The sequence below is a fragment of the Oreochromis niloticus genome, linkage group LG14 (assembly GCF_001858045.2).
Source record: "Oreochromis niloticus isolate F11D_XX linkage group LG14, O_niloticus_UMD_NMBU, whole genome shotgun sequence".
Classification (NCBI taxonomy): Eukaryota; Metazoa; Chordata; class Actinopteri; order Cichliformes; family Cichlidae; genus Oreochromis; species Oreochromis niloticus.
This window is the reverse complement of record NC_031979.2, coordinates 19,557,225-19,580,694: the sequence shown is the minus strand read 5'-3', so window position 1 is coordinate 19,580,694 and position 23,470 is coordinate 19,557,225. Positions and strand designations below refer to the sequence as shown.

General features: G+C 42.4%; 3 protein-coding genes across 3 annotated transcripts; 2 read left to right on the top strand and 1 right to left on the bottom strand.

The window, feature by feature from the left end:
- The first annotated feature begins 156 nt into the window (after positions 1 to 156).
- rilp (Rab interacting lysosomal protein) lies at positions 157 to 8,817 on the top strand. Its single transcript, XM_005463743.4, has 8 exons — positions 157 to 789; positions 2,986 to 3,109; positions 4,591 to 4,712; positions 6,115 to 6,300; positions 6,554 to 6,723; positions 6,827 to 6,952; positions 7,065 to 7,163; positions 7,642 to 8,817. Exons 1-8 carry the CDS (start codon positions 460 to 462, stop codon positions 7,760 to 7,762), a joined length of 1,278 nt encoding a protein of 425 aa, XP_005463800.1. The 5' UTR covers positions 157 to 459; the 3' UTR covers positions 7,763 to 8,817.
- A 95-nt stretch (positions 8,818 to 8,912) lies between these two features.
- On the top strand, positions 8,913 to 17,219 carry scarf1 (scavenger receptor class F, member 1). Its single transcript, XM_005463746.4, has 13 exons — positions 8,913 to 9,027; positions 9,132 to 9,269; positions 9,367 to 9,474; positions 9,742 to 9,803; positions 9,898 to 9,999; positions 10,131 to 10,671; positions 11,055 to 11,273; positions 12,730 to 12,858; positions 13,321 to 13,427; positions 13,551 to 13,668; positions 13,786 to 13,910; positions 14,133 to 14,270; positions 14,394 to 17,219. The coding sequence occupies exons 2-13, from the start codon at positions 9,160 to 9,162 to the stop codon at positions 15,506 to 15,508; spliced, it is 2,874 nt and encodes a 957-aa protein (XP_005463803.1). The 5' UTR covers positions 8,913 to 9,027; positions 9,132 to 9,159; the 3' UTR covers positions 15,509 to 17,219.
- vtna (vitronectin a) lies at positions 16,471 to 22,561 on the bottom strand. The gene is made up of 8 exons (XM_005463744.4): positions 22,403 to 22,561; positions 21,694 to 21,813; positions 21,203 to 21,601; positions 20,950 to 21,089; positions 19,974 to 20,130; positions 19,733 to 19,885; positions 19,111 to 19,650; positions 16,471 to 17,341 (listed from the first exon to the last, which is right to left on the bottom strand). The coding sequence occupies exons 1-8, from the start codon at positions 22,458 to 22,460 to the stop codon at positions 17,220 to 17,222; spliced, it is 1,689 nt and encodes a 562-aa protein (XP_005463801.1). The 5' UTR covers positions 22,461 to 22,561; the 3' UTR covers positions 16,471 to 17,219.
- Positions 22,562 to 23,470: the final 909 nt, after the last annotated feature.

Genomic DNA, 23,470 nt, shown 5'->3' with positions numbered 1-23,470 from the left:
TTTATTTTACTCCCCTAGACAGTTCTAGGTCAGCATTTCTGACTGCAGATCTAGAGAGGAAATTAAGTTTAGGCTTTGCTGCATGCATCAGTAAGCTCTACCGAGCAGGCACGCTTGTACATGTTGCCCTGTGTACTCGCTCTACATTGGTCAGAAAAGTAGGAGGACCCAGCAGTGAGTACACAGCAGCCTACTGTCCACTGTTGTGCTCGGTGTCTTTTTTTTTGTTTTGTTTTGTTTTTTTGGGTGGGCTGTGGTAATGTGATCACACATTAAATAAATGAGGTGGCATCGTCGTGAGCGGAGCAGGTCAAGTTCAGACGTGTCGGTAGAGGGTGAGGTTTAAACTTTGCTCGTTGATTTGGTTGACAGTTTGCCGTCACGTCTCTCCTCGCTGAGCCAGTGTCGGTTTCGATAGCCGAATTAAGAGCATGTGAAGCGAGCTGCAAGGGCTCTAACATGGAGACGCTCTCGGAGACCAAAAACTCGGAGGACTGCTTCGGCAGGACGTTTTCCGCTCTCACCGTCGATGATGTGTACCAGATAGCCAAAGTGATCGGCACCGAGGTGGAGAAACTCATCGACGGTTACGGCAAAGAGAGCGCTGAGGGTCTGGTGCCGAAGATAGTGAAAGTGCTGGAGCTGCTGGAGAGCTTCGCGTCGAGAAACCATGCTCACAAACTGAGGGAAGAGGAGCTCCTGAAGACCTTCGAGACCATACAGCTGCAACAGCAGAAGAAACGTGGGGGGAAGGAAAACGACGAGGCCAACGATAAAAACGAGATACGGGTGAGAGACGCGGGGGATTTTCAGTCACACCACCATTTTGTAAATAATACAACGGCGCCTGTGCATATTACTCACCGAGTGTGCGTCTCTGTGTTATGACAGCAGGTTAATAAAGTTGTTTGTCAACGACTCTGATGTATTTCGAGGTGATTTTGCGCCGTTAGGTTAACCTACATGCTACTGCTTCCAAATGTAGTGAAAACGTAGCTCCACAACTCTTTTTTTTTTACTGTGATACTATGTCATTATGAAATTAAAATTACTTTTGCATATATATTTGCATGACCTCGCGTGATATAAACGGTATAACTGCCTATTTGATATCAATCCACCTCCACCTAAAGTGCCGCCCCGTGTCGTCAAGGCAACCGCGTAGACCGATAGTAGACGCGGCAATTTAACAGTTCTCAGTGAGAATATTTAACATTAGCATGGTTTAACTTTAATGTTTAATGTCCCCTCTTTTACATTATAAAAATGTATTTTATAAAACCCTAGGAATGTGGGGTTCACATGAAAACACAGCAGTGATTTTAGCTTTAGCACTGGGAGTGTTACCCACATTAAGAAAAGAAGCTAGCTAATTAGCAGTCGGCCACTTATCTGCTTAAGTAGCATCTTACCAGTAATCACTTGGTGTAAAGTACCACAATTAAAAGGGACTTTTCAATGATTATAACTGTAGCTATACAGTTATAAATGTTGAAGAACCAAGTTCTTGAAGTCATAGCATCATTTAGGAGCTTCTACAGTACTGTTCACAGGTTTTGTGTCACCTCTCATTTATTTATATTTTGCTAGGAAAATGGGAAATAGATGCAGCGATTTATTAAACATGTGCATACATACATGGAAATACAGTATATAGGGTAAGTACAGAACTTGTCAAGTTCTAAAGAGCTCGAAAGTCACTATTTGGATTGGCCACCTTTAGCCAAAATCCAAAGCTCTGCTTTGGATCTCACACTGCTTCATGGATGTTGAGGTCCTGTGTTTGTGAACATTGTCATACTGAAGAGTGAAGCTATGCTGGTATTGCATGATGGATCAAATTTGGATTCAACACTCTATAGGGCCTGTTGCCACTGATTTTCAGCCCAGTTCTTGTGTATCTCAGTCTTTTCTCTTGTTTTCCTTCTTTAACAATGGCCTCTTGGCAGCCACCCTTCTGCTGAGAGCATATCTGATGAAGCTTCAGTAAACAGCAGATAGTAAATCAAACGAAGGGTCAGATGCATCTCTCAGGTCCTGTGTCATGTCTTTGCTGGATTTTGTTTCTGTTTCTTAAGGGCATGACTTTAAGATACTGTTCATCTTTTTTAGGCCTACTACTTTTTCTTTTGTCTTCCACTTGTCCAGTTTCCTCAGGTCTTTTAAGGAAACAATGCCCAACATGCTGAGGCCAAGTCTTCACTTCAATTCAAGTCAATTTTACTTATATCGCCAAATCACAACATCAGTTGCCTCAAGGAGTTTCAGCTAATAGCTCTCTGGGCGTAAACGTGTTGCAAAAGTAATATTTTTGCCTGACAAACTGTGTTATCATTGGTATTTGTCATAGATTCAACAAAAGAAATGGAAATTATGTATTTTTGTAATTGGCTGCTAGTAACAAATTTCATGGACTGAACTGAAAATGATTAAAAATCTGCCCATGTGCAAAGAATATTTCTGAAAGACCTTCAGAAAGCCTGTAGACCTTTGCTTGCAAGAAAGTCTGACTCATTTGATGCAAAATTCAAAGAAATGAGGGATGGCTTAAGGGGTGGGCCTCACACAGATAGACCTGTCTGTCAAACAGTCTGATAGGTTAGAAGCTCCTACAAAAATAACCAGCCTCCTGGGGATTTCTCAAAGCTACAGCATAAAATTTATTCTGTATGAACTGTCTTTTCTTAGACTCTTTCTCTCTTTATTTACTGTTTATGATGTCATTATATGGAAAAGCTCTGCTGTCCTGGGAAGTCAGACTTTGCCGTTTAGATGTCTCGCAGCCATTAGAAAAACATCTGCAATGACTTAACACCAAATTGACACACCCGCTCGGACACAACTGGTTAAGTTGAGTCCAGATTCTGAATGCTCTAGAGATTTTCTACAGCTTACATCAGATCTTTTTTTCCCCCTCCTAAAAATGCAATAGAACCTGCTTTTGAGGTTTTAGTTTCACAGTCTGGCTCCTGTTATCTCATCAAGGAACTGCAGCAGAAGGAGCAGCAGTGGAAGAGGAGGTGCGAAGAGCTGCAGGTCCAGATACAGCAGCTCCAGGAAGACAGGGAGGTGCTGGAGAGCAGGCTGAAAGGCAGCCATGCACAGGAAGGTATGTATGAGGAATTTGTTTTTGTTTAAGTGAACTATAAAGTTAGGTATCTTATAGGCTTTTAAAATCTGAACTATGTGGAAATCAGTTCCACTTCACAATTTTCTTCATAAAACAGGTTAGAAGTTAAAATAACCCCCCCCCCCCCCCCCCCCCCCCTAAAAAAACAAAACAAAAAAAATTCAACATGCTTTAGAAGTGCAGTAAGTGCGTGCTCTTCAAACAAGTAAATCAAGCTTGAGGTCTTGTGGTGATGTTGTGATTTTTTTTTACTTCACTCTAGTCTGTAAAAGGGACATAAACCAGTTCTAGTAAATATTCAAAGCAGTGGGTTAACCATCATATGCTCTGAGACTGAAACCAGTCCAACTGGCCATCACTGTGTGTATAGTGCAGTTATTTTTGCTGGCTGAAGTTCATAGTTGTGAAAGTGTTCAGAAAAAGCAAACATTAAAATTAAGCCCTGATGATAACCTGAACAATTACTCTGTAAACTATAAAAATTAAACAACAGATAGATACGATCAATAGTCTTTTAAACATAATATACAGTAAGGCTCACTGACTGAAAAACAGTCGGCATGATTTCTGTTTAAAGCTTAGTTTCAGTATAATTTAAGCTGGCTGGGCGAAGTGAAAAAGAGAATATATCATCTCTATCCCAGCGCGTAGAAGACCTACCGCAGAGATGTGAGCCAGAGGCTGGAGTCGCCTTGCTGACTCCTGTTTTCGCGTACTGGCAGATAAACTCTTGCCGTCTTAACTTTGTGATTTATTTGACAGGACGCCCTGAGGCAGGTGAACGTGACTTTTCATTTCATGTAGTAAAAGTGAAATGGCTGTTTGGCCACTGAGGTTCACCGCAAATATGCTTTCAGCTATTTCAGTTTTGATGAAAGGTCCCAGAGTGTAAGGGTTAAAAAGAAATTTTATTATTATCTGCTCATTTTTAGTGCTGGGTGAACTACAGATGAAACTCATTTGCTGAATTGTTGGCATAATTTGAGAGATGCACTTCTCAGAATCTGTTAACGTAAAAGCGAAACTATTTGCAAAGCAAGATAACAATAGATGCAAGCAAGAGATGCTGTCTGCGCTCTGAAATCTTAAGTCTCTGTAAAAAGAATCAAGATTACGTGCAGCGTGCTGTCCTCATGCACGTCTACACAAATGGGATTAAGGTATTAAGATCAAGTAATGTTGAGGTCTTGTGGTAATTACTTCTCATGCTGACTTTTGTCTTTCGATATTATTTAGTGCGGATTTTCTTGGAAAGAGTTTGGGCTCGTGAGTTTATTACATTTTAGATGACATGAGTAAGCGATTATGAGCATTAGCAACAATAAAACACAGGTTATTAAATGTTAAATCCAATTTGAATGAGCGTAAGCTATGAAATTATGAGGACAAAGAGGGACAAAAGTAGTTAAAAAAGTAGCTACACAAAGTTGATACACTTTGTGATTTTGTGTGTGTGTTAGACCGTGTTCAGCGCCAGGAGCGTGAGGTGATGCTGAAGCTGAAGGAGGTGGTGGATAAACAAAGAGATGACCTGAGGGCCAAAAGCCAGGAGATAACTACCATCACCAAAGAGGTGGAGGCGGTAAGGAGACATATGATATAATTCACTCTTAACCTTTTTTCTTTCTTTCTTTCTTTTTTTTTAAGGATGCTCACAGATGAACTTTCTTAGATATTTTCTCGTTTTCGGACCACTCTCTGTAAACTCTATAGAAATGGTTGTGTGGGAAAATCCCAGTGGATCAGCAGTTTCCGAGAAACTTAGAGCAGCCCGTCTGGCACCAACAACCATGCCCCGTTCAAAGTCACTTAAATAACCTTTCTTTCACATTCTGACGCTCGGTTTGAACTTCAGCGTTTGCCATGTGATCAGCTGATTAGATGTTTGTTTAAACAAGCAGTTGAAAAGGTATACCTAATAAAGTGGCTAGTGTGTCTATCTATTTTTAATAACATTTACTGCACTGACATTTCTATTGCACAAATACTGCAGTGTCTTAGAGTAACAAGTTTGACTACTGCAGAGGCCTTGAGGCAGATGATTCCCACGGTGACAATGAAAACTAATCTAAAGATGGAGCTGCGTTGGGTTAACTCTTCACTGCCGAAAAACGACAGAAAACATCATTAATTTCGTCAAAACATTTTATAATTTCTTTTAAAGGCAAAGGAAACAATAGAAGTATTAAAAAAACATAAAAATATATTGGCTTGGTTGCTTGAGAATTAAGATGAAAACATGTATGAACAGCAGCCCTTAAATAATAAAAAGTGTTCTTTGTCCATGTGGATCACAAGGTTACACTAAATCAAATTTATGGCTTCAACTTGTGTTTCCTTACAGACTTTCTGACTTTTCTCATGGAAACAGTAGTATTTTTTTCATGATTTTCAAACCCTGTTTTATGTATTGTGTTATTTGTATATATATCGTACATACTTATATACACAATCATGGAGTCACGTGTCAAACAGCAACATAAGAGAACTTGCATCATGTAAACCACTCTAACGGAGCAACTGGAAGGCAGAAAGTGTGCTAACTGTCAGGAAAAGAGGGCAGGGATTATCCACGTAGTTACTGCTTGATGATTTAAGCTGCACTTTAGACAAGTCAGGGCACTGTTTTCATCTTGGTACAGCCACAGTGTGGGCGTGTGCTGTTGTGTGAGTGTTTGCACGTGGCTGTGTGTGTGTGTCAGGGCATGTATACCACATGATTTAAATAGCCGCCATAACTGGGTGTGTTTCTTAATCCTTGGCGTTTTGCACCCAATCAGCTGACTTTTAAACAGAAAGAAAAACTCACTTCATGGTTAACTGGGGGAAGTAAAAGAGTTGGTTTTGATTTGATTTGGTTAACCAAGAAGTATTTTTTTTATTTTAAATAATGCCTATTTTTAATCCTTTATATTAAGGCAGAGAAATATGTGTGTGTGTGTGTGTGTGTGTGTGTGTGTGTGTGTGTGTGTGTGTGTGTGTAGCTCCAGGAGCAGCTGGACCGCTTTATGAAAATGAATGCAGAGCTGCGACACAAGCAGAATGTTTTGCAGGCCCAGCTGAAGAGCACCGTGGAGAGGAAGGCCGACATGGAGGCCGACCTGAAGGAGAAAAACAAAGAAATAGAAAACCTCCAAGCACAGCTCGACAGAACCAACAGCAACACGCCGGTATGCAAACCTTTCACACAGGATACGTCATATGTTTCTTTACTTTCCCGCGTAATGAATAAGATGCTTCTTAGAGATACCTTAATATTTACTTAAGGCCTTAAAAGGGAAATCTGTGAACTTTGGACTCCAACGTCACTCTAGAGTGTTTAGAGAGTTTAAGCTTGCACTGTTGATCAAATAACTGCTGCTTTTTGCTGAAACAGTTTTGTGGTTGAATGAACCTGTTGATCACTGTTTGTTGTCCCGTCAGTCCCGACCAAGTCAAACAGCACAGGAGCCAAAGAAAAAGCCAACATCTGATCAGAAGGATCCCGATCAGCCGTGCTTCACCAAGAAGGAGGTGCGCGACATCCTTTTCGAGAGGAATGAGCTAAAAACCAACCTCTTCCTGGTGCAGGAGGAGCTCAGCTACTATCAGAGGTGGGTTTTCCTCTTTGGGTGCATGTGTTCTTGTTTTAGTTGCTGGTCATGGTGCCAGTGAAGCTGTATGTCTACACGCTGAAAGGACTGTATGTGTCTGCAGGGAGATCCTGAACGAGGAGAGGTGTCCAGGTTTTCTCTTAGAAGCTGTGCGCTCTGCCATCAAGAAAAAAAGAAAGCTCATTAAAGCCAAGATGCTTGGGATTCCTAACAACGAATGCAGCAGCAGGTATTTCCTACAGACATCATTTCTAGAACAAAAATAAGAAAACAATGCGCGGATTTAAAAAGATGTTCAGAAAGCGAAAGTGGCTTGAGTGACTGTGTTTTTTCCTCGGCAGTGATGAGGAAGACAGGAGTTCTCTGTTTGGCCAAACAGAAGTGGATGGCACAGAAGTGGATGGAACAGTGAAACCGGCTGAGTCACGTATTCGAAACCTGTGAGTACGATGTTGCACGAGCACTCCGCATTGGTCAGACTGGAAGTCCTGGAGTCCTGGTTTGTAAAAAGCAGCAGAACCTGGTGGTGTTTTATATTTTCGTTTTGGTTTATATTAGTGCTCTTTTCGTTCAATGAGTGAACATGAGTTCACAGTGCTGATTAAAGCTGTCATTCGTCTTATTTCCACATCTGTTGCACGTTTACTGAAACAGAACGCTGGCAAAATTAAACAACCATAAATTAATTTCCAACGGCTTCAGCGCTTTGCACTGTTCCTCTCAATAAACATAGAGCAAGAGCAATAAGAAAATGAACCACTCAGAAAGAAAAAATAAAAGCAGAAACACTGCAGACATCCCTCGCTCTGCTAACAATGTCACCCTCCTCAGATTTTGTCAATCCCAGTCTATATTTAGCAGTAATCCCTGACTGCAGATCTGATCTCAGGCCTGTCTCTTCTGCTCTGTCGCCTGCAGCTTTGGCTTCCTGACGAGGTCAAGCAGCGGCCCGGGTCCCACCGACGTGAACAACTCCGCCTGGGAGATCATCAGAGACTCCGAGGCCAATGAGGAGGCGGAGCAGCTGAGGTCTTCCTGAACGAGTTACTGACCACAGAGTTTGAACTGAGAGATTTCTCCAAGTTTGACACTCAGACAACTCTTTCTCTTCACCTCAGTCACAACTTCTCTGCGGTTTTTGCTCAGGGCAAAGGTTATGAGGACATTTGAATGCAGACCCAGAGCACCACAGGAAGATAAAGAAGCGCTTTTAAACAATCCCCTCTTATTTCCTGAAATTAAGTTTAAGTTATGATTAGTTTATGTCTCGTGCCTTCCCCTTTACCATGGAAGGAGGAACATTGTGTAACTACAGTACGATATGAGAAATACTGCTATGATATTCTGTACAGCAAGACAATCATGATTTTTTTTATTCTAAGAAAAAATGTATTTTTGGTAATTCAGTAAAATCAGATTCTGTATTTATATGTATTTTTAAAAAAAACCAAAGACATAGTTTGAGTTTTAAATAGATACAATTATCTACTATAATAGTACATAAAGCAGTAAATTAAGTTCTGCTCATTTTATAACTCATACAAATATTTTCACAAACAATTACAATCTAACTCATACCTCAGCGAGGGAATTTTAAAGCCATGTGGTTACTCTATTTTTAAATGATCTGAAGCACTTCTATGCACAAGGAAACAGAAAAGTTGCAGGTTAAGAGAGTGCATCTTAACCCCATAAGCCTTTTTTTAGTGCTCGTAGTGTAAAAAATCAATCAATCATGTGTCAGTATTCGGGTATTTGATGGTGGTGCCCTAAACGGGGGCTTTCACCACCACCACTTTAACTGAACCCCTTTGTTCCCTCTAAATGTGGTAGAAACTACTCAGGCAGGCCAGTGGTATGTGTAAAGGGAGAATGAATGAACATCCAGTAAAACCACCTTCTCCTGACATCCTTTGTGGGCAATTTATTTTTGTAAGCATCTTTGTAATGGAGCACTTGTTTTGTTTTGTTTTTGTTTTTTTGCTGATGTAAACACATTTAAGGTGTCATTTGCCATCTGAGTGAATTTTATTATAAAACAACTGAAAATGTGTGACATTGAGATTTCAATAAAAACATCTATTAAACAGAGAATATATTTACAAAAGTGAAACAATCTCAGTTCATTTTTTTACCCTCATAAGGAAAGGAACAAAGAATGCTGAATAAGCTTCCACTGGAGCACAAATTGATCACATGGGCATCTTTTCACCGACTTTCACAACTTATACGGAAGACGAAGGCTTCCTTCATCATCTCCCGTAAGACCTACTGCAATAGATTCTGAGAAAAGGGTGACCATCAGTACGTGGATGTGTTTGTTCGTACGTGCCCCATCGTTGTGTATGGCGAGTTTTGTGTGTTAGTGTTCGACCATCTTTAAAAAGCTCTTGTGTCTGGCTGAATAGAAGGAAGTGGCTCTGACTTCCCCAGGAAATGGGAAGAGGAAACCCGGGGGCTTCGACCTCTCTGGCTGCGCTGGAGCCACAAGACGACTCACCGGACAGAAAGAGAGAGGGAAGGGTGGAGGGTAGGCTGAGAGATAGGTACTGCCCCTCGTTTTGCTCCCCTCAAGTTGAGACAAAGACAAGTTGGGAGCAGAAATAAAGACCGGAATATATTTGTCCCTGGTTGTGCTTTCAGATTGGAGATGAAGCTTCTCCTCAGAGCTCTCAGCGCTCTGCTCTGCTTCTCGCTGGCCTGCGCTCACACTCTGGATCCTGCTGGGAAGAACGTCTGCCGGAATATGAGGTAAACTCCAGCTTTACCTTCACCCACACATACTGGCTTTTGAGTCTTAAGTGGCGACAGCGGGTTACCGAATTAACGTTTTTGCCGGCCTTCAACTGGCTTTGAGTTCTGGTGATGAATATTAGTGCCATGAGATTGTACTGTTGGCTTGTGGGTTGTGTGGCCCGCCCTTCTTTAGGATGACATGGCTGAATGCAGGCACTGGAGTGTTTTATCTACTAAGGTTTCAGATTTATCAAGCTGATTTGATGATGTCTGTTATCTTAGGGATCCCTCTAACCTGTTCTGTTGCCTTGGATGGCGCCAGGAGGGAAAAGAGTGCACAATACGTAAGTTCTACTATTCTAATGATTATTATGCTTATGCTGTTACCACCTCTACATTGGCGTTGTCTTCTGGTTTTCTCTTTGTGTTTGTGTGCAGCTGTATGTGAGGGTGAGCAGGCCTGTTTGAAGGGTGAGATCTGTTTATATCCTGGATTATGTCGCTGCCCACCTGGCTACTTTGGTGCTGAGTGCAAAACCCGTGAGTTAAAACATCCATTCATTGTAGAAGAAAGAAGAAAAATAACAATATAAAAACATTGTAGTCATGATAATTACTATATTGTAGTCTAGTAACAGCTCTCTATGTACTCACTTGTGTGTTGTTTCTAGAGTGCCCTCTTGAGTTCTGGGGTCCAGACTGCCGTCAGATATGTAAGTGCTATCCTAATGGGCACTGTCATCCAGCCACTGGCGAGTGCACCTGCAACCACCTCCGCTGGGGCCCACTATGCAAGCAAACCTGCAGGTGTTCCCGGCACGGGCGCTGCCACCCCATCCACGGAAACTGCACCTGCGACACCAGCTGGTGGGGTTCAACCTGTGCCAAACCGTGCCAGTGTGATATCGGTGGGTCCGTAGGCCCCAGCTGTGACCAGCAGACAGGCAAGTGTCAGTGCCACGAGGGGCACTGGGGGATGAGGTGTACAAACCCGTGCAACTGTAACCAGTCCCCATGTAATCAGCGCAATGGTGTGTGCGAGTGCAAGCCTGGGATGTGGGGAACCAGCTGTGACCAGAGTTGTAAATGTGACCTCAGACACAGCAGCTGTGACGTAATGGGTGGGACGTGTCTGTGCCACCCAGGATACAAGGGCGTGTCATGCAACCAGCCCTGTGAAGCAGGAAAGTATGGCACTGACTGTAAAAGGAGGTAGGTTTCAATGTGTGTGTGTGTGTGTGTGTGTGTGTGTGTGTGTGCGTGCATGTATCATGTTTACATATCTTTGTGGGGACCAAAAATTGAAAGCTTACTATACTTGTGGGGACCAGCAGCCCTTATGAGGGCAAAATCCCCGTCCCCATGAGTTCGAAGGCATTTATGAGACTCAAAATGTGGATTTAGTGTCAGGGTTAGGGGTAGGCATTCATTTTTGATGGTTAGGGTTAAGATTAGGGTAAGTAGCTAGGGAAAGCATTATATCAATTAGATGTCCCCACAAGGATATAAAAACACAACTGTGTGTGTGTGGAAAGAAAGGTGGATACACGTGAATGTGTGTGTTCTCACTGCTGAACTTTATCCTCTGTCTTCAGTTGTGGTCACTGTAAAGACAACCAGCTTTGCTCTCTCACCGATGGCGCGTGTGCAGCCTGTGAGTCAGGCTGGAATGGTACGCAATGCGACCGCCCATGTCCATCTGGTTTCCATGGTGATGGCTGCAAAGAAGAGTGTCCACGATGCAGGAATAATGAACCCTGTGACCCAAAAACTGGGTTGTGTCAGAGCTGTGATCCCGGATGGACTGGACCCAGGTGTGCGCACATATTTTGGGGAAGCATTAGTAACAATACATAAAAATTGACACTATTTACAACTAACTGCTTTACAAAGTACATTACGAGTCATTATTTTTCACCTTTTTTTGTGCGTTTTTACACTTTGACCACTTGTCATAATCAAAGCAATAAATAGGTAAATGAGAGAAGTAGTTTTCAAATTAAAACCTTATTTCCAAAAAAGTAGGACGCGTGTAAAATGATGAAATGATTTGCAAATCTCATAAACTTGTATTTTAGTCACAGTAGAACATAGAAAATGCCATTTAAAGAAATGTATTTACACATTTTTGATTTGATGGTAGCAACACGTCTCAAAAATGTTGTGAAAGGGTCATGTTTACCGTTGTGTACCATCCCTCATGTCTGTTTTTAATGTAGTGATGTCTGAGGACTCGAAAATCACAGGATTTCAGGTTTTGATTTTTGGTAGTGTCCCTTGCGCACAGAGATTTCTCCAGATTCTATATTGTAGATGAAAGATATTCAAGGTCGAAATTGTTCCACAAGTTAAAGGCTGAGTGTTTTGCAGATTGGTGAACCTCTGTCCATCTTTACTTCAGAGTTTTTTTTGGAATCGGGGTTCTAAATATACAGAAATGCTAAATGTAATAGCTGGCTGCTTAATCACTGTGTTATTTAAGGAGAGTCCCAGATTTGACCCTAGAACTGAAGAAGCTTCTTGGATCAGCAGCTTAAAGAAGTCCAGACGATTTTCTTTCCAAGCTCTTTAGACTACAATGACTTGGATGACTGAGAACCTGAGAACCTTTACAGACACACTGTCTTATTTAAAAAAAAAAAAAGGTTAAAAATGATCAGCAGCCTGCATCTGACTGATCTTAGGAAGCATCCCGTGATCAGTGTAGTTCATATGCTTAAGCTCAAACTAAAAAATCAATCAATCAGTAAACAGATAAAATGGTCCGTTTGTCACAGATTATAGTTATTTTTGTCAGAAGCTCCATTGTCATCCTGTGGTGTGATCTGGGGACTGAAAACACTTCTGTACTTGTGCATACAGCTGTTCGTGGGAGGCTCTGACATCCGTGAGTCGGCTGTCAAAGCGCATTTCGCTGACTAGAGACATAATCAGAAAGTCAGACCCAGAAGACAAGAGATGATTTGAGTTTAACACAAAGAGTTGAATCTGCTAAAAAGTCAAAGTCATTCACTGCTTACAAGTGTACTGCAGTCTCTTGAACATGATGGATTCAAAGAGTTGCTTGGAAGAGTTAAAGCTTTTGGATTAAGTTGCCTAAAGATGCTAAACTAATAAAATGATCCATGTGGTAAAACGTGAGCAAAGAATGTCACTGCTTATGACACTTAAGCTCAAAAACAGTCTGCTTATAGAGGATGGAAAGTTTGTACCACCAACAGTGTAAGTGTGTTAGTAATCTCTGTCCTCATTTTTTCTGTCCTCGTCCAGGTGTCAGGACCGCTGCCTTAACGGGAGGTTTGGAGACGCCTGCCTCTTGACATGTAGTCCTTGTTTCCATGGCAACTGCCATCATGTGACAGGAAAATGTGTCTGTGAGCCAGGCTTCCAGGGAGAGAGGTGAGAAAATTAAAGCATTGCTTATTGTTGGATAAACTTACTGTTGCAGATACAGCTTTTATCTAAGGTTAAAATTTTAAATAGCTAAACTGCACTCCCAGATCAGTTAAAGACTGTGTTTAACTGACAATCGAGCAATTTAGAAATTTACAATTAACCTAATTAGTTGTGGGATGTTCCAACAGGTGGTAGCATTGCAGAAGTTTTGTAGTCACACCAACCATGGTAAAAAAATGAAACTAACTATCTTCATGACTTGGATGTCCTTTACATTTGTCTGATTTCACTCTTTCTCTTGCCCTGAGTGTACGATCTGAGGTTACTAGGTTAAAACATGGAAAACATGGCCCCCTTAACTTTCTTCTCTGTGATGCTTGTACGTCATCGTTATGTGTTCACCGAGTACTAAAATAAAATCTTGATTTAACTTTCTTACTCACTGTGACTCATGGATGTTTCCAGCTGTAACAACAGCTGCCCTGCCCTCCGGTTTGGCTTCAACTGTTCTTCTGTCTGCGACTGTGGTGAGGGGGTGGCCTGCGACTCTGTGACCGGAGCCTGTCCTAACAGTACGTCCATCCATCCACTCAGTTATCTGTCAGTTTTGTGTATAAATGTGTACATTAGTGTGTCTTGTACTTTCCCTTACGTGTTTGTGTGTGTGTGTGTGTGTGTGTGTGTTTGAATGACAGGTTACAGAGGTGCTGTGCTTGTGGGTGTGCTGGTTCCTTTGCTCCTGTTGCTTCTTGCTGTAGTTTGCTGCTGCTTGTGTTGTGGAGGACGCCCGGCTGGTGACAGAGACAAAGACAGGTCAGCAGCTACCTTTCTTTTAGCCATTTTATCTTCACTTTGCATAGACGCTAAAACATGGAAAGCAGGCTACGTTTGTCACTCTACATAACTTTACATGATGTCTTTTGGTTATAGAGCAACTGTTGCTGATGGCGGCTTCTTGGTTCGGATGAAGTATCATGTTTATAGCGTCCTGGCAAACATTGGCGCTGCCCTGCCGTGTATCTCTGCCTGGTCCTCTGGCCTGCCTCGTGTCACCGGTGAGTCTTGCCACTCACAGTGCTCACAGTGTAATGCAACTATTGTATACAAACTTCATGAAAGTACAAAAAATACTATTTTAATCATCATTAAGATTTGAATTCTTTTAAAACTTGTACTGTGCGTGCATGAATTATGACCAGAAGCTGTGATATTTAGTTCTATTATTATTATTCTTTTTAAATTAATCTGCTTTCTATGTCTCATGTACACACACACAGTGTCTCACCATGACCCTGAGCTGACCTTCAACCACAGCTTCATTGAGCCTCCTTCCTCTGGCTGGGTGACGGAGGGATCGTCCTTCGACAGCGATGAGGAGACGGGAGAGGCTCTTTACTGCGTCCCTCCAATGGAAGGTAGGGGCAAAAATAAAGTTCACCAGTTTACCAAGTTTATAGTGCCCTCTTTTGGTGCAAGGTAGAACTGCCACTTTTAAAAACTTTCTGGCACCGGTTGATGTTTTGCTCCGTCTCTGTTAGACATCCCGGCTGTGGCGGGCGGTGAGTTCCAGGAGATGAGCTCAAAGTGTAACATGTTCTTAGACCCATCGGGCTTCAGCAGCGAGGACATCTCCTCACCCTTTAACATCCCTCGCACCTCCAGCATTGCCAAGGCCAAGCGGCCATCCGTCTCGTTTGCAGAGGGCACCCGCTTCAGCCCCAAAGAGAGGCGCGGCTCTGCTCAGGACCCTGGTGCTCTCCTTCGCAGCAAACCCAAATCATCCTGGGGGGTTTCGATGCTATCGGCCCTGCAAAGTCAGGGAAGCACAGCTAGAACTAGGGAGGGGGACGGACCTGAGGGCGAGAAGGAGAAAGATGGACTGGATGTGACGGACAGCCAGGAGTTAAACTGTGAGGAGGCTGAACAGGAAGTAGACAGAACCCCATCAAGATCCACCCTGCAGGTTCCTGGAGCATCAGGACGGAGACGGACTATGTCTAACACAGCTGCTCATAAAGGGACATCGTCCGCCTCTGATGCTCAAGGAGGGGGTTCTCATAAGGTCACCACTGTGTATGTGACGGTGGGTAAAGCGGGTAAGCCCATCACAAAAACAGAGCCAAGCTCTGAGGGCCCCGTTCAGGCGATGCTGCGAAGACTGGGCAGCCTCCAGAGGCAAAAAGAGCAGGAGTCTGGCAGGCCAAAGCCGAAGGGGAGTGAAGGCATCACCAAACCACCCAGGAAGAAGCTGGGAGCTCGGGCGGCTGTTTGGGAGCAGGGAGGACCGTCTACAGGGGAGGCTGGAGTTTGTAAGCCAATCAGGAGGAAGCACTCCTCCCACAACTCCTCTGATGCAGCTGGGTCGAATGGCACACTGCCAACAGAGAGTGGCACTCCAAAACGGCCGCTGTCGTCCATTTTAAAGAGCGTGCCTGAAGTGGCGTCAGCTGACTCGGGGTCTAATCTGCGGGCCGAAGGAGACGAAAGGCACCACGCTGCCCCGCATCATGAAGGACAAATTGAGAGCTCCTACCGGACTCTGAGACCTGTGGGAGATGCTGCAGGCCCCATTGAAATCATCACCAACGAAGGAGTGGCGGTCAGTGTGACTGAGGAACCCTGGTACGAAAATGTCCAGATCAAAAACTCGTGACCTCTGAGAAACCGTGTCAGCAGGACTGATCGAAAAACAGCCACATGTTTGTTATCCTGCACTTATAACTGAACAATGGGGAAAGCTTCTCTGAGAGATTTGTGCAACTGCAGCTCACATGACTCAAATGACAGAGAAATTGTGATTTTAAAAATAGCAACCGTTAATGAAATTTCAAACAACAGATTGAACTTTCTTGTTTTCTAACAAGAAGACTACACAGTCCGTTGTTGCCTTGGTGTTGTTCCCACACTGTAACCCATGTTTCCCCAGTACCATGACCCTGAACTGACCGATCATGCTGTTATGAATTTTTATCTTTGCAACTTAGTTTTTCTTCAGGGCTTTTCAATACTCACTAAACATATTTTCCCTAGACCTATAACCAAGTGTTATTTGCCTTAACCTAAAAACAACTGCAACTGAAAACTGAAACTAATCTTTTTAGTATTATTTTAATCTAAGCCTAAAAATCAAAACATTTACTTTTACAGTCGTACAAACTTACAGTCTCGTGGGTGAAAGTCCTGCATTTGAGACTTTCATTAGCCAACAGCTTGTAGGAGCAACATCAACTGGGTCCTGGGTTTGAATCCATTGGCTGTTTTGGGGCCTTTCTGTTCTCTCTGGGTACTCTGAGTCCCTCCCGCAGCCCAAAGACATGCATGTTAGATTAATTAGTGAATCTAAATAGGCTGAAAGTGTGAATGTGAATGTGTGACGACCCATGGGATTGGCTCCAGCACCCCCATGATGGATGGATGGACGGATGTAATATCTGCACCTGTTGTGCTTATATAGTCAGAAAGGATAAATGGAAGTAAAGAGTGGAAGTTTGTGGAAAAAGAAGCAGTGATGAACATCTGGGTGGGTTCCCAGAGGATAATAAAAATGAGTGTGATGAACTTTTTGATTGATTTGATTGATTCGGTTAAGTGTGAGGAAAGGATCTGAGTCTGCTGCTCTGTGGATATTTTATTAGTCTTGGATGAAACTCAGGTAAGAACAGGCTGTAACAGATTGTAGTCGCAATTCACTCAGAATCAGTACATGCTTTACACATGAGGGGAAAGCCCAGCAGGGTTGTTTATTCTATCGTATAAATCAGTCAGAGAACTGGAATTGTAAAAATGTTTGTACTTCTGTGACCCGATGTCAAAGTTTCCTGCGATTCCACAGCGCACGAACACTGCTGTGGGGTTAGAAACACATTACCGCCCTGCTTGTGACCACTGGTGGATTAAACCTCCCCTGAAGTCTGTGTTAATATTTTATAATAGTGTTATTTCACTGTATAAACATGACCATGATTAATAAAAAGACAGTAAACACTTTGGCTTTTGTAGATACATTATTCAGAATACACGATAAGTAATGAATACAGTAATAATTGCAGATTAATTATCATTAACAGAATTTAGCTTTCAGACTGATAAACGTTGCTGTCTCTGGCTCACTCATTTAAATCTGTTTTTCACTTTAGCTGCGTTTAATAAAGCTGACTGAAAGTCAGCCAGCTGAACTTTGGCCCTAAGCTGCATGTGGACTCTCACCGATACACCAATATTTGCTGAAGTCAGCTAGCTGTGTGTTACACTGCGCATGTGCGACACTTTTAACCCCTACCACCGCCCACTGCAGTAAAAACAACAGCTCTATTATACGCTAACTGGGTTACATTGATCAAAATAACAAACTAAAATTCTGGAAACTACTTCTTCTCTGCTCCAGGGGGGTCCGAGCATCCGAGCCAGTACTTGGCGATGGATCTGGGGTACGGAGGAACAGCAGGATCAACTCTCTTAGTCCTGAGGTCCACTCTGTAGTATTTATCTAGAAAACACAAAAACTCACTCAACACATGTTTACCAGTCACAGTTAGTATTCATATTGTCTGCTTTGTACACATACTACACTATTATTATAGTGTGTGGAGTAGTGGTTAAACATAAACCAGAATTGCACTGAATATGATGTAAAGATTACAAACAGAAATGCACTTGGAGTAAAGTATAAAACAGAAGCTAATTTTAGGCATCTGTTTTTTACTGAATCAACTATATACAGCATTAAAGATGTAATGAAACTAGTGTGTGGTGAGAGAGCAGAGCACATTAGTTCCTGTTGCCTCTCCCAGCTGTCTGCCGTCTACAGCTGTGACTCAGCTCTTAGTTTATGTGTCATCAGTGTGAAGACCAAACACACAATATTTGAACAATGATAAAATCATTATTGTACTAGCCTTCATAAGCATTGCTGTTAATAACGGCCCTGTTTTAGCTGTGGGGGATTATGAGCGTGAGATTTTTTTTTTCTTTAACATCCTCCTTAAAATGGATTTGATTTGATTACAGTTCCCAGGAAACCTTGAAATAAAGACAATAACTCATGGGATATGCCTTTTCTCGTTCCTTCTGCGCTAGCTGACTTTGTAATGATTAATGCACACTCACTGATAACTCCATTAGTTAGGGGTAGAATGGTGATTTAGGTTGTTTTTGACTGTCGCATGGTTGTTAGTCACCTCAAGGTGCTTTAAATTGTACAGACCCTACAGCAAAACAGAGAAACCCCCAAAATTAGACAGCCCCCTGTGAGGAAGCATTTGGTAACAGTGGGAAGGAAAAACTCAATTTTAACAGGAAGAAACCTCCGGCAGAACCAGGCTCAGGGAGGGGCAGCCATCTGCCACAAACAGATGGAGTTTTTTCAGTGTGGAAGTGGCATTTTCTGTGTGAAATGCTTTGTTAATGGCAGAGGTAAGAGGAGAATAGCCAAAGTGCTTCGAGCTGATTGGAAGACAACAGTAACTCAAAAAAGGCACTCTTTACTGCCAAGGTATGCAGAAGAGCATCACTGAACGCTCAGCCCTTTGAAGCAGATGAACTACTGCAGCAGAAGACCGCACTGGATGCCACTTCAGCCAGCTAAAAACAGGAAACTGAGGCTAATAGAAGCTTGGGTAAACGTTGCCTAGTCTGAAACATTCAGATGGTCGGGTCAGAATTTGTTGTAAAAAACAACATGGATCCTTTTCCCAGCAGTTTGGGGTGGTGGTCGTGTCTTCACTTACTTTGGGCCTCTTAAACACCATCTACCTGAGTATTAATGCTGACCATGTCCATCCCTTTATGGCCACCGTGTACCCATCTTTTGATTGCTGGTTCCAACAGAATAGCAGAACAAGCCACAAAGCTCAGATCATCTCAAAAGCTCAGATCATCTTAAACTGGTTCCTTAAATATAACAATGAGTTCACTGCACTCAATACCACAGCCACGAGATCTCCAGGAGAGAACCTTTGGGATGTTAAATCTATGCCATGAAGAATTAAAAAGGGGTTCAACCCACTAGAGACACAAACTTAATAAAGTGCCTGATCAGTGTTTGATTTATGGCAGTGATAACTGTTGCGTAATTTAACAAAGAAAATGTTTAACTGCTCTTTTTTAAATGTGCTGCTTTGCTGCTTTTCTAATTTATATTACTATGAATTACAAAATAACCAATTAACCACATGTTGCAAGACAGTGGAAATGAATGATTGAATACATTTTCAGAAACATTGTTTGATATGGCGCTTCCCATTCTGAATCCGTTACCTTCTTTGAAGAAGTAGACGGTCTGTATGGGCATCTCCCTTTGGAAGTTGTAGCCGTATCGGTCATCTCTGGAGTCATAGTTGCCTCTGTTGTTCTGGCCATAACGATCTCTTCGTCTGTCCTGGTCCCAGTCTTGATCCCACCGTCTGTCCTGGTTCCAGTCTTGATCCCACCGTCTGTCCCAGGCTTGTTCCAGCCTCTCTGCCATTTCCATCCTCCTCTCTGCCAGTCTCATACCCATTTCCATCCTCCTCTCTGCCAGTCTCATACCCAATTCCATCCCTCTTTCAGCAAATTCCTGCCCCATGTTCATTCCCTGCTCAGCAAAAGAGCCCCAGGAGGGTGAACGACTTTGTCTCCGCCGACCCCACTGCTGGTTCCACTGCTGGTTCCACTGCTGGCCTTGCTGGCTGTTGTAGCGGCGTCGCGTCGACCGCCAAGGACTGATGTAGATTCTGCCCGCCATGGCAGCATCCACTGGAGACCTGAGACCCTTCCAGTCCTTGTTAATGAAGTGGTGCTTACTATGATGCTGAGGCACTGCAGAAGATTAAAAATAAGTTAAACCACACGTATGTGTGACTCCTGTCTGCACAAATAGGTCTATAACTGCACAACTCACAGTCAGAGAAGAGCTCGCTGAAGAAACGCTCATAGTTGTTGTAGTACACATCAGTGTAGCGCCTGAAGGGAGTGGACGGAGAGCTCTCAGACATTTTGATGCACTCCTCGTGAGTTGGCTGGTGCAAAAACTCATACACATAATACTGGTCACCTGCAGAAAGGATGGTATGATGAGCCACTGATGTTCAGTACTACAGGAACAGCTGGAGATGTATGCAAACCAAAGGATTTGGCTGTACCTTTGAAAAAATAGACTTTCTCTTTGCCGTTGTGACTGTGGGCAGGAAGGGCAAACGCTGCATCCACATGATCGGGAATCCTGTCAAAGCCAACGCTGATGTCTCGGGGATAGTCATCATCCAGCACGCCGTTGTCAAACCTCCAGTACTTGTTTCCCTACATGGGTAAATATCAAATTTGTAGTAGATTAGCTTTTTTAAAATACTTTTAAACCTAAACTATGACATAATGTTTCCAATATTGGCTTTGCCCTTTATAAGGCAGTCATTGAAATACATGGAAATGGAAGATTTCAACCCTAGAGTGTTATTGGAGGACATTAAAAAAGCAAACTTTTTTCAAAGTTTTTTACTTTTTTATAGTGCAAAGTCACTGAAGATATCATATATGATTCTTCACACATTTAGAGCATTTTTTTCTACAAAAGACTATAAGAAAAACACACACACATATATATATATATAAATATATATATAAAGGAGCATTTACTTTTGAACATTTTTCTTGTTTCATACTGGCAATTTTCATAAATATAACACATATATCAGAGTGCAGCCCTGCCAACCACTGTTAGTTTTAATGCTATAACCACACTTGTGGGAGTAGGTATGGGGGAAAAGCCAATTTCCCAAATTCAGGAAGAATTTGATTGGAAGTTTAAAATGTTCCAGGCCTTTAATGATTGGTCAGATGCAATAATGTCACATAACCTGATCTTTGCTGATTAGCTGGAAGAAATCCATGTGTTTCTACAACCTCCCAGTGAGTCATGGGAAGGCCAATTTTCATGTCCACTTAAGTCACCAAATATGGTTCCTCGCCCAACAGTACTTTATTGTTGTGTTGAATTATCTTTTTTTTCTATTGTTGTATTATTATTGTTCTCTTAGAGCATTTGATTTCTTTGGAAAGTTGCAAACAATCAAAGTGATCAAAATTATAAAGATAATTGAATTTGATTTGTTTTGGTTCCACCTTAAAGATGTAGGTCTTCCCCTGACAGTTGATGCGGGTGAACGCAGCATCAATGGGCCCACTGATGCCCCACACATCCTTAATGAGCTTTGGATAACCAGGAAGCACCGCCTTCTGGTCCAGTTCAAAGAAGTACTCCCCTGGAAAACAAAGCCAGAGTGATCTTGCTGTTTTATTTGTTACTTTCAAACATGAGCGAGACCATGACAGAGCCTGAAAGGTTGTCGTGTAACAGATGAATTCACTCACTGACCTCTGAAGGCATAGATGGAGCCATTTTTGATCTGCATGAAGGCGTCAAAAGGCCTGCCACTGCAGGCCTCAGCATCTGGGTCAGGGGCCACGGTGGTGGCTGTTGTGGCAGGAACTGTGGTCACCTCGGTTGCTGCGCTGGCCGTGATGGAGTCCTCCAGTGTGTGGGTGTCTGGGTGTGCCGCAGTTGTCGGCGGGATGTTAGAGACTCTCAGTCTGGTCGGTCTGGTCATTTCCAGCGTGGTCTCTGGGGGTTCTTGCGCTCTGGGATTGAAGTCCGGGATGTGCGGTTGCGTAGGCCTCAGCTGCTTGCGTGCTGAACGACGTGTGGGCTGAGGCGTGCTCTCAGATTGCCCATCGTAATAATCATCTTCTGCAAACTGAAATGTGTCTCCACGAGCTGAGGAGGGTGTGAGAGAAATGTCAACATCAGTCTTTGACCTGTGAGTTCTTAACAGAATGAATGAACCAATGAGCAGAGAGGTTTCTTACTCATCATATTGCAGGTGGATTCAAAGTCAGAGCAGCAGCTTTTGTAGTACTTGCACATGGAGTCACACTGGCAATTCTTCAGGGCGTCAAAGCCATTTTCACAGCGGCCCAAACATGACTCTGGAGATAAAACAACATACTTCTGTCATTCCCTCTCTCTGCTGTTTGAACCTCAGGACAAAATTCATTTCCTCCTTTGGTTAATAATGGTAAATTTGATTACAGCTCCCATGAGGCTTTGACTGCATGCCAGCAGCACAGACTCATGGGATATGGAAAACTCAATCTTACAGTGAATTAGGCAATATATTAAAAGACAGTGTTAATAATTCAAAATGATTACAGTTTTGTATTTTTAACAAAGTGCTCTGAAGACTTTACTAATTTTTCCACATATTTAACAACATTTTGGAAACGAAATAATTAATTTATTATGAGAATTATCAAATGAATTGTTTTTTAGTAGCTGCACTGACAATAATAAATATGTCTATTTGCTAAGCAAATTGTTTGTTAGTGCCTCAAAGTTTATGCATCAGACATTTTAACACAACGGTTAATGACCATAATTCAACTTTTACCAGCCAAATTTGTACGCAATAGGCCCCAAATCAGATCTGAAGCAGGGTCCTGAACAAAGCACAAAGCTACTCCATGTTTCTCACAACGAAGTCTTCATGAAGTCTGAAGCAGATTTTGTTAGACTCACCGTCTGAAGCCAAAGTGTCGGCGAGCAGAGTGAGCAGCAGCACGGCCCACAGGTCCATGTTGCCTCCTCTGTGTCCGAGGACAGACTGAGGAAATAATGAAGGACTGTCTGCTCCCTATCATTGGAAGCATGTGCCAGTCACCCCACCTCCTCATTCACTTGAACCTTATTTGCAGACCTCTGTCTACTCGGACAAATAAACACAGACTGAGAGGGGAAAAAGATCAATGGGGTGGGTGTGGGGGTTACTGTTTGACCTCTGACCAAAGCTGTTGGTACATTTTAAGTAGTTTGTAGTAATTTTTACAGATTTCAATTATTGAAATCAACGTTGACTCTAAATATTCCAAAGACAGATATTCTACTCCGGCTAACTTTTAAGGCCTTTTCTGATGAAAAAGTGGTGAAAAGTGTCTTTCAGGGATTCCTGGTAACTTTTTTAAAAATGAAACATGTATCTGGTCTGTTGCTAAATAGGAATTTTGTTGATATTTTCACTGTAAGCAACTATTGCACACATATCCTTTTAACACTTTTATACACCACTCTGCATTTAATTATGAGCTATTATTAATCTCTGTCTCTCATCCACAGTGTGTGTTTTGTCTTGTCTTCCTCCCCTAACCCCCAACTAGGTGGTGGCAGATGATTGCCCCTCCTTGAACCTGGTTCTGCCAGAGGTTTCTTCCTGTTTAAAGGGAGTTTTTCCTTCTCACCGTCACCAAAGTGCTTGTTCATAGGGGGTTGCGTGATTGTCGGGGTTTCTCTGTATTATTGTAGTCCTTACCTTACAATACTGTTGTTGAAATTTGGTGCTAAATAAATAAAATTCAATTGAATTGAAATATTGAAATGCTGTGTATATTTTATTGTCACACAATATTCTTCAAAACAATGTTCTGTAAACATCTTTTATTTATTTAACCAGTCATCTTTTAAACAGTTCATATCCAGGGTCACAGATAGTTGGCATGCATGCAGATGTCCTCACAGACCCTCACGCTCACCTTCTGATTTTTTTTTTTTTATGTTGGTGTTTCGTCATGTTACCTTTAACTGTCAAAAGCT

Coding starts and splice junctions, on each gene's coding strand:
- vtna (XM_005463744.4), bottom strand. CDS start 22,460: ATGGACCTGTGGGCCGTGCTGCTGCTCACTCTGCTCGCCGACACTTTG. Junction 21,090..21,202: donor CTCCATCTATGCCTTCAGAG/GTCAGTGAGTGA, acceptor TTTGTTTTCCAG/GGGAGTACTTCTTTGAACTG. Junction 19,651..19,732: donor CAGCGAGCTCTTCTCTGACT/GTGAGTTGTGCA, acceptor AATCTTCTGCAG/TGCCTCAGCATCATAGTAAG.
- rilp (XM_005463743.4), top strand. CDS start 460: ATGGAGACGCTCTCGGAGACCAAAAACTCGGAGGACTGCTTCGGCAGG. Junction 4,713..6,114: donor TCACCAAAGAGGTGGAGGCG/GTAAGGAGACAT, acceptor GTGTGTGTGTAG/CTCCAGGAGCAGCTGGACCG. Junction 6,301..6,553: donor GAACCAACAGCAACACGCCG/GTATGCAAACCT, acceptor TTGTCCCGTCAG/TCCCGACCAAGTCAAACAGC.
- scarf1 (XM_005463746.4), top strand. CDS start 9,160: ATGGGAAGAGGAAACCCGGGGGCTTCGACCTCTCTGGCTGCGCTGGAG. Junction 9,475..9,741: donor AACGTCTGCCGGAATATGAG/GTAAACTCCAGC, acceptor CTGTTATCTTAG/GGATCCCTCTAACCTGTTCT. Junction 13,911..14,132: donor TGGCCTGCCTCGTGTCACCG/GTGAGTCTTGCC, acceptor ACACACACACAG/TGTCTCACCATGACCCTGAG.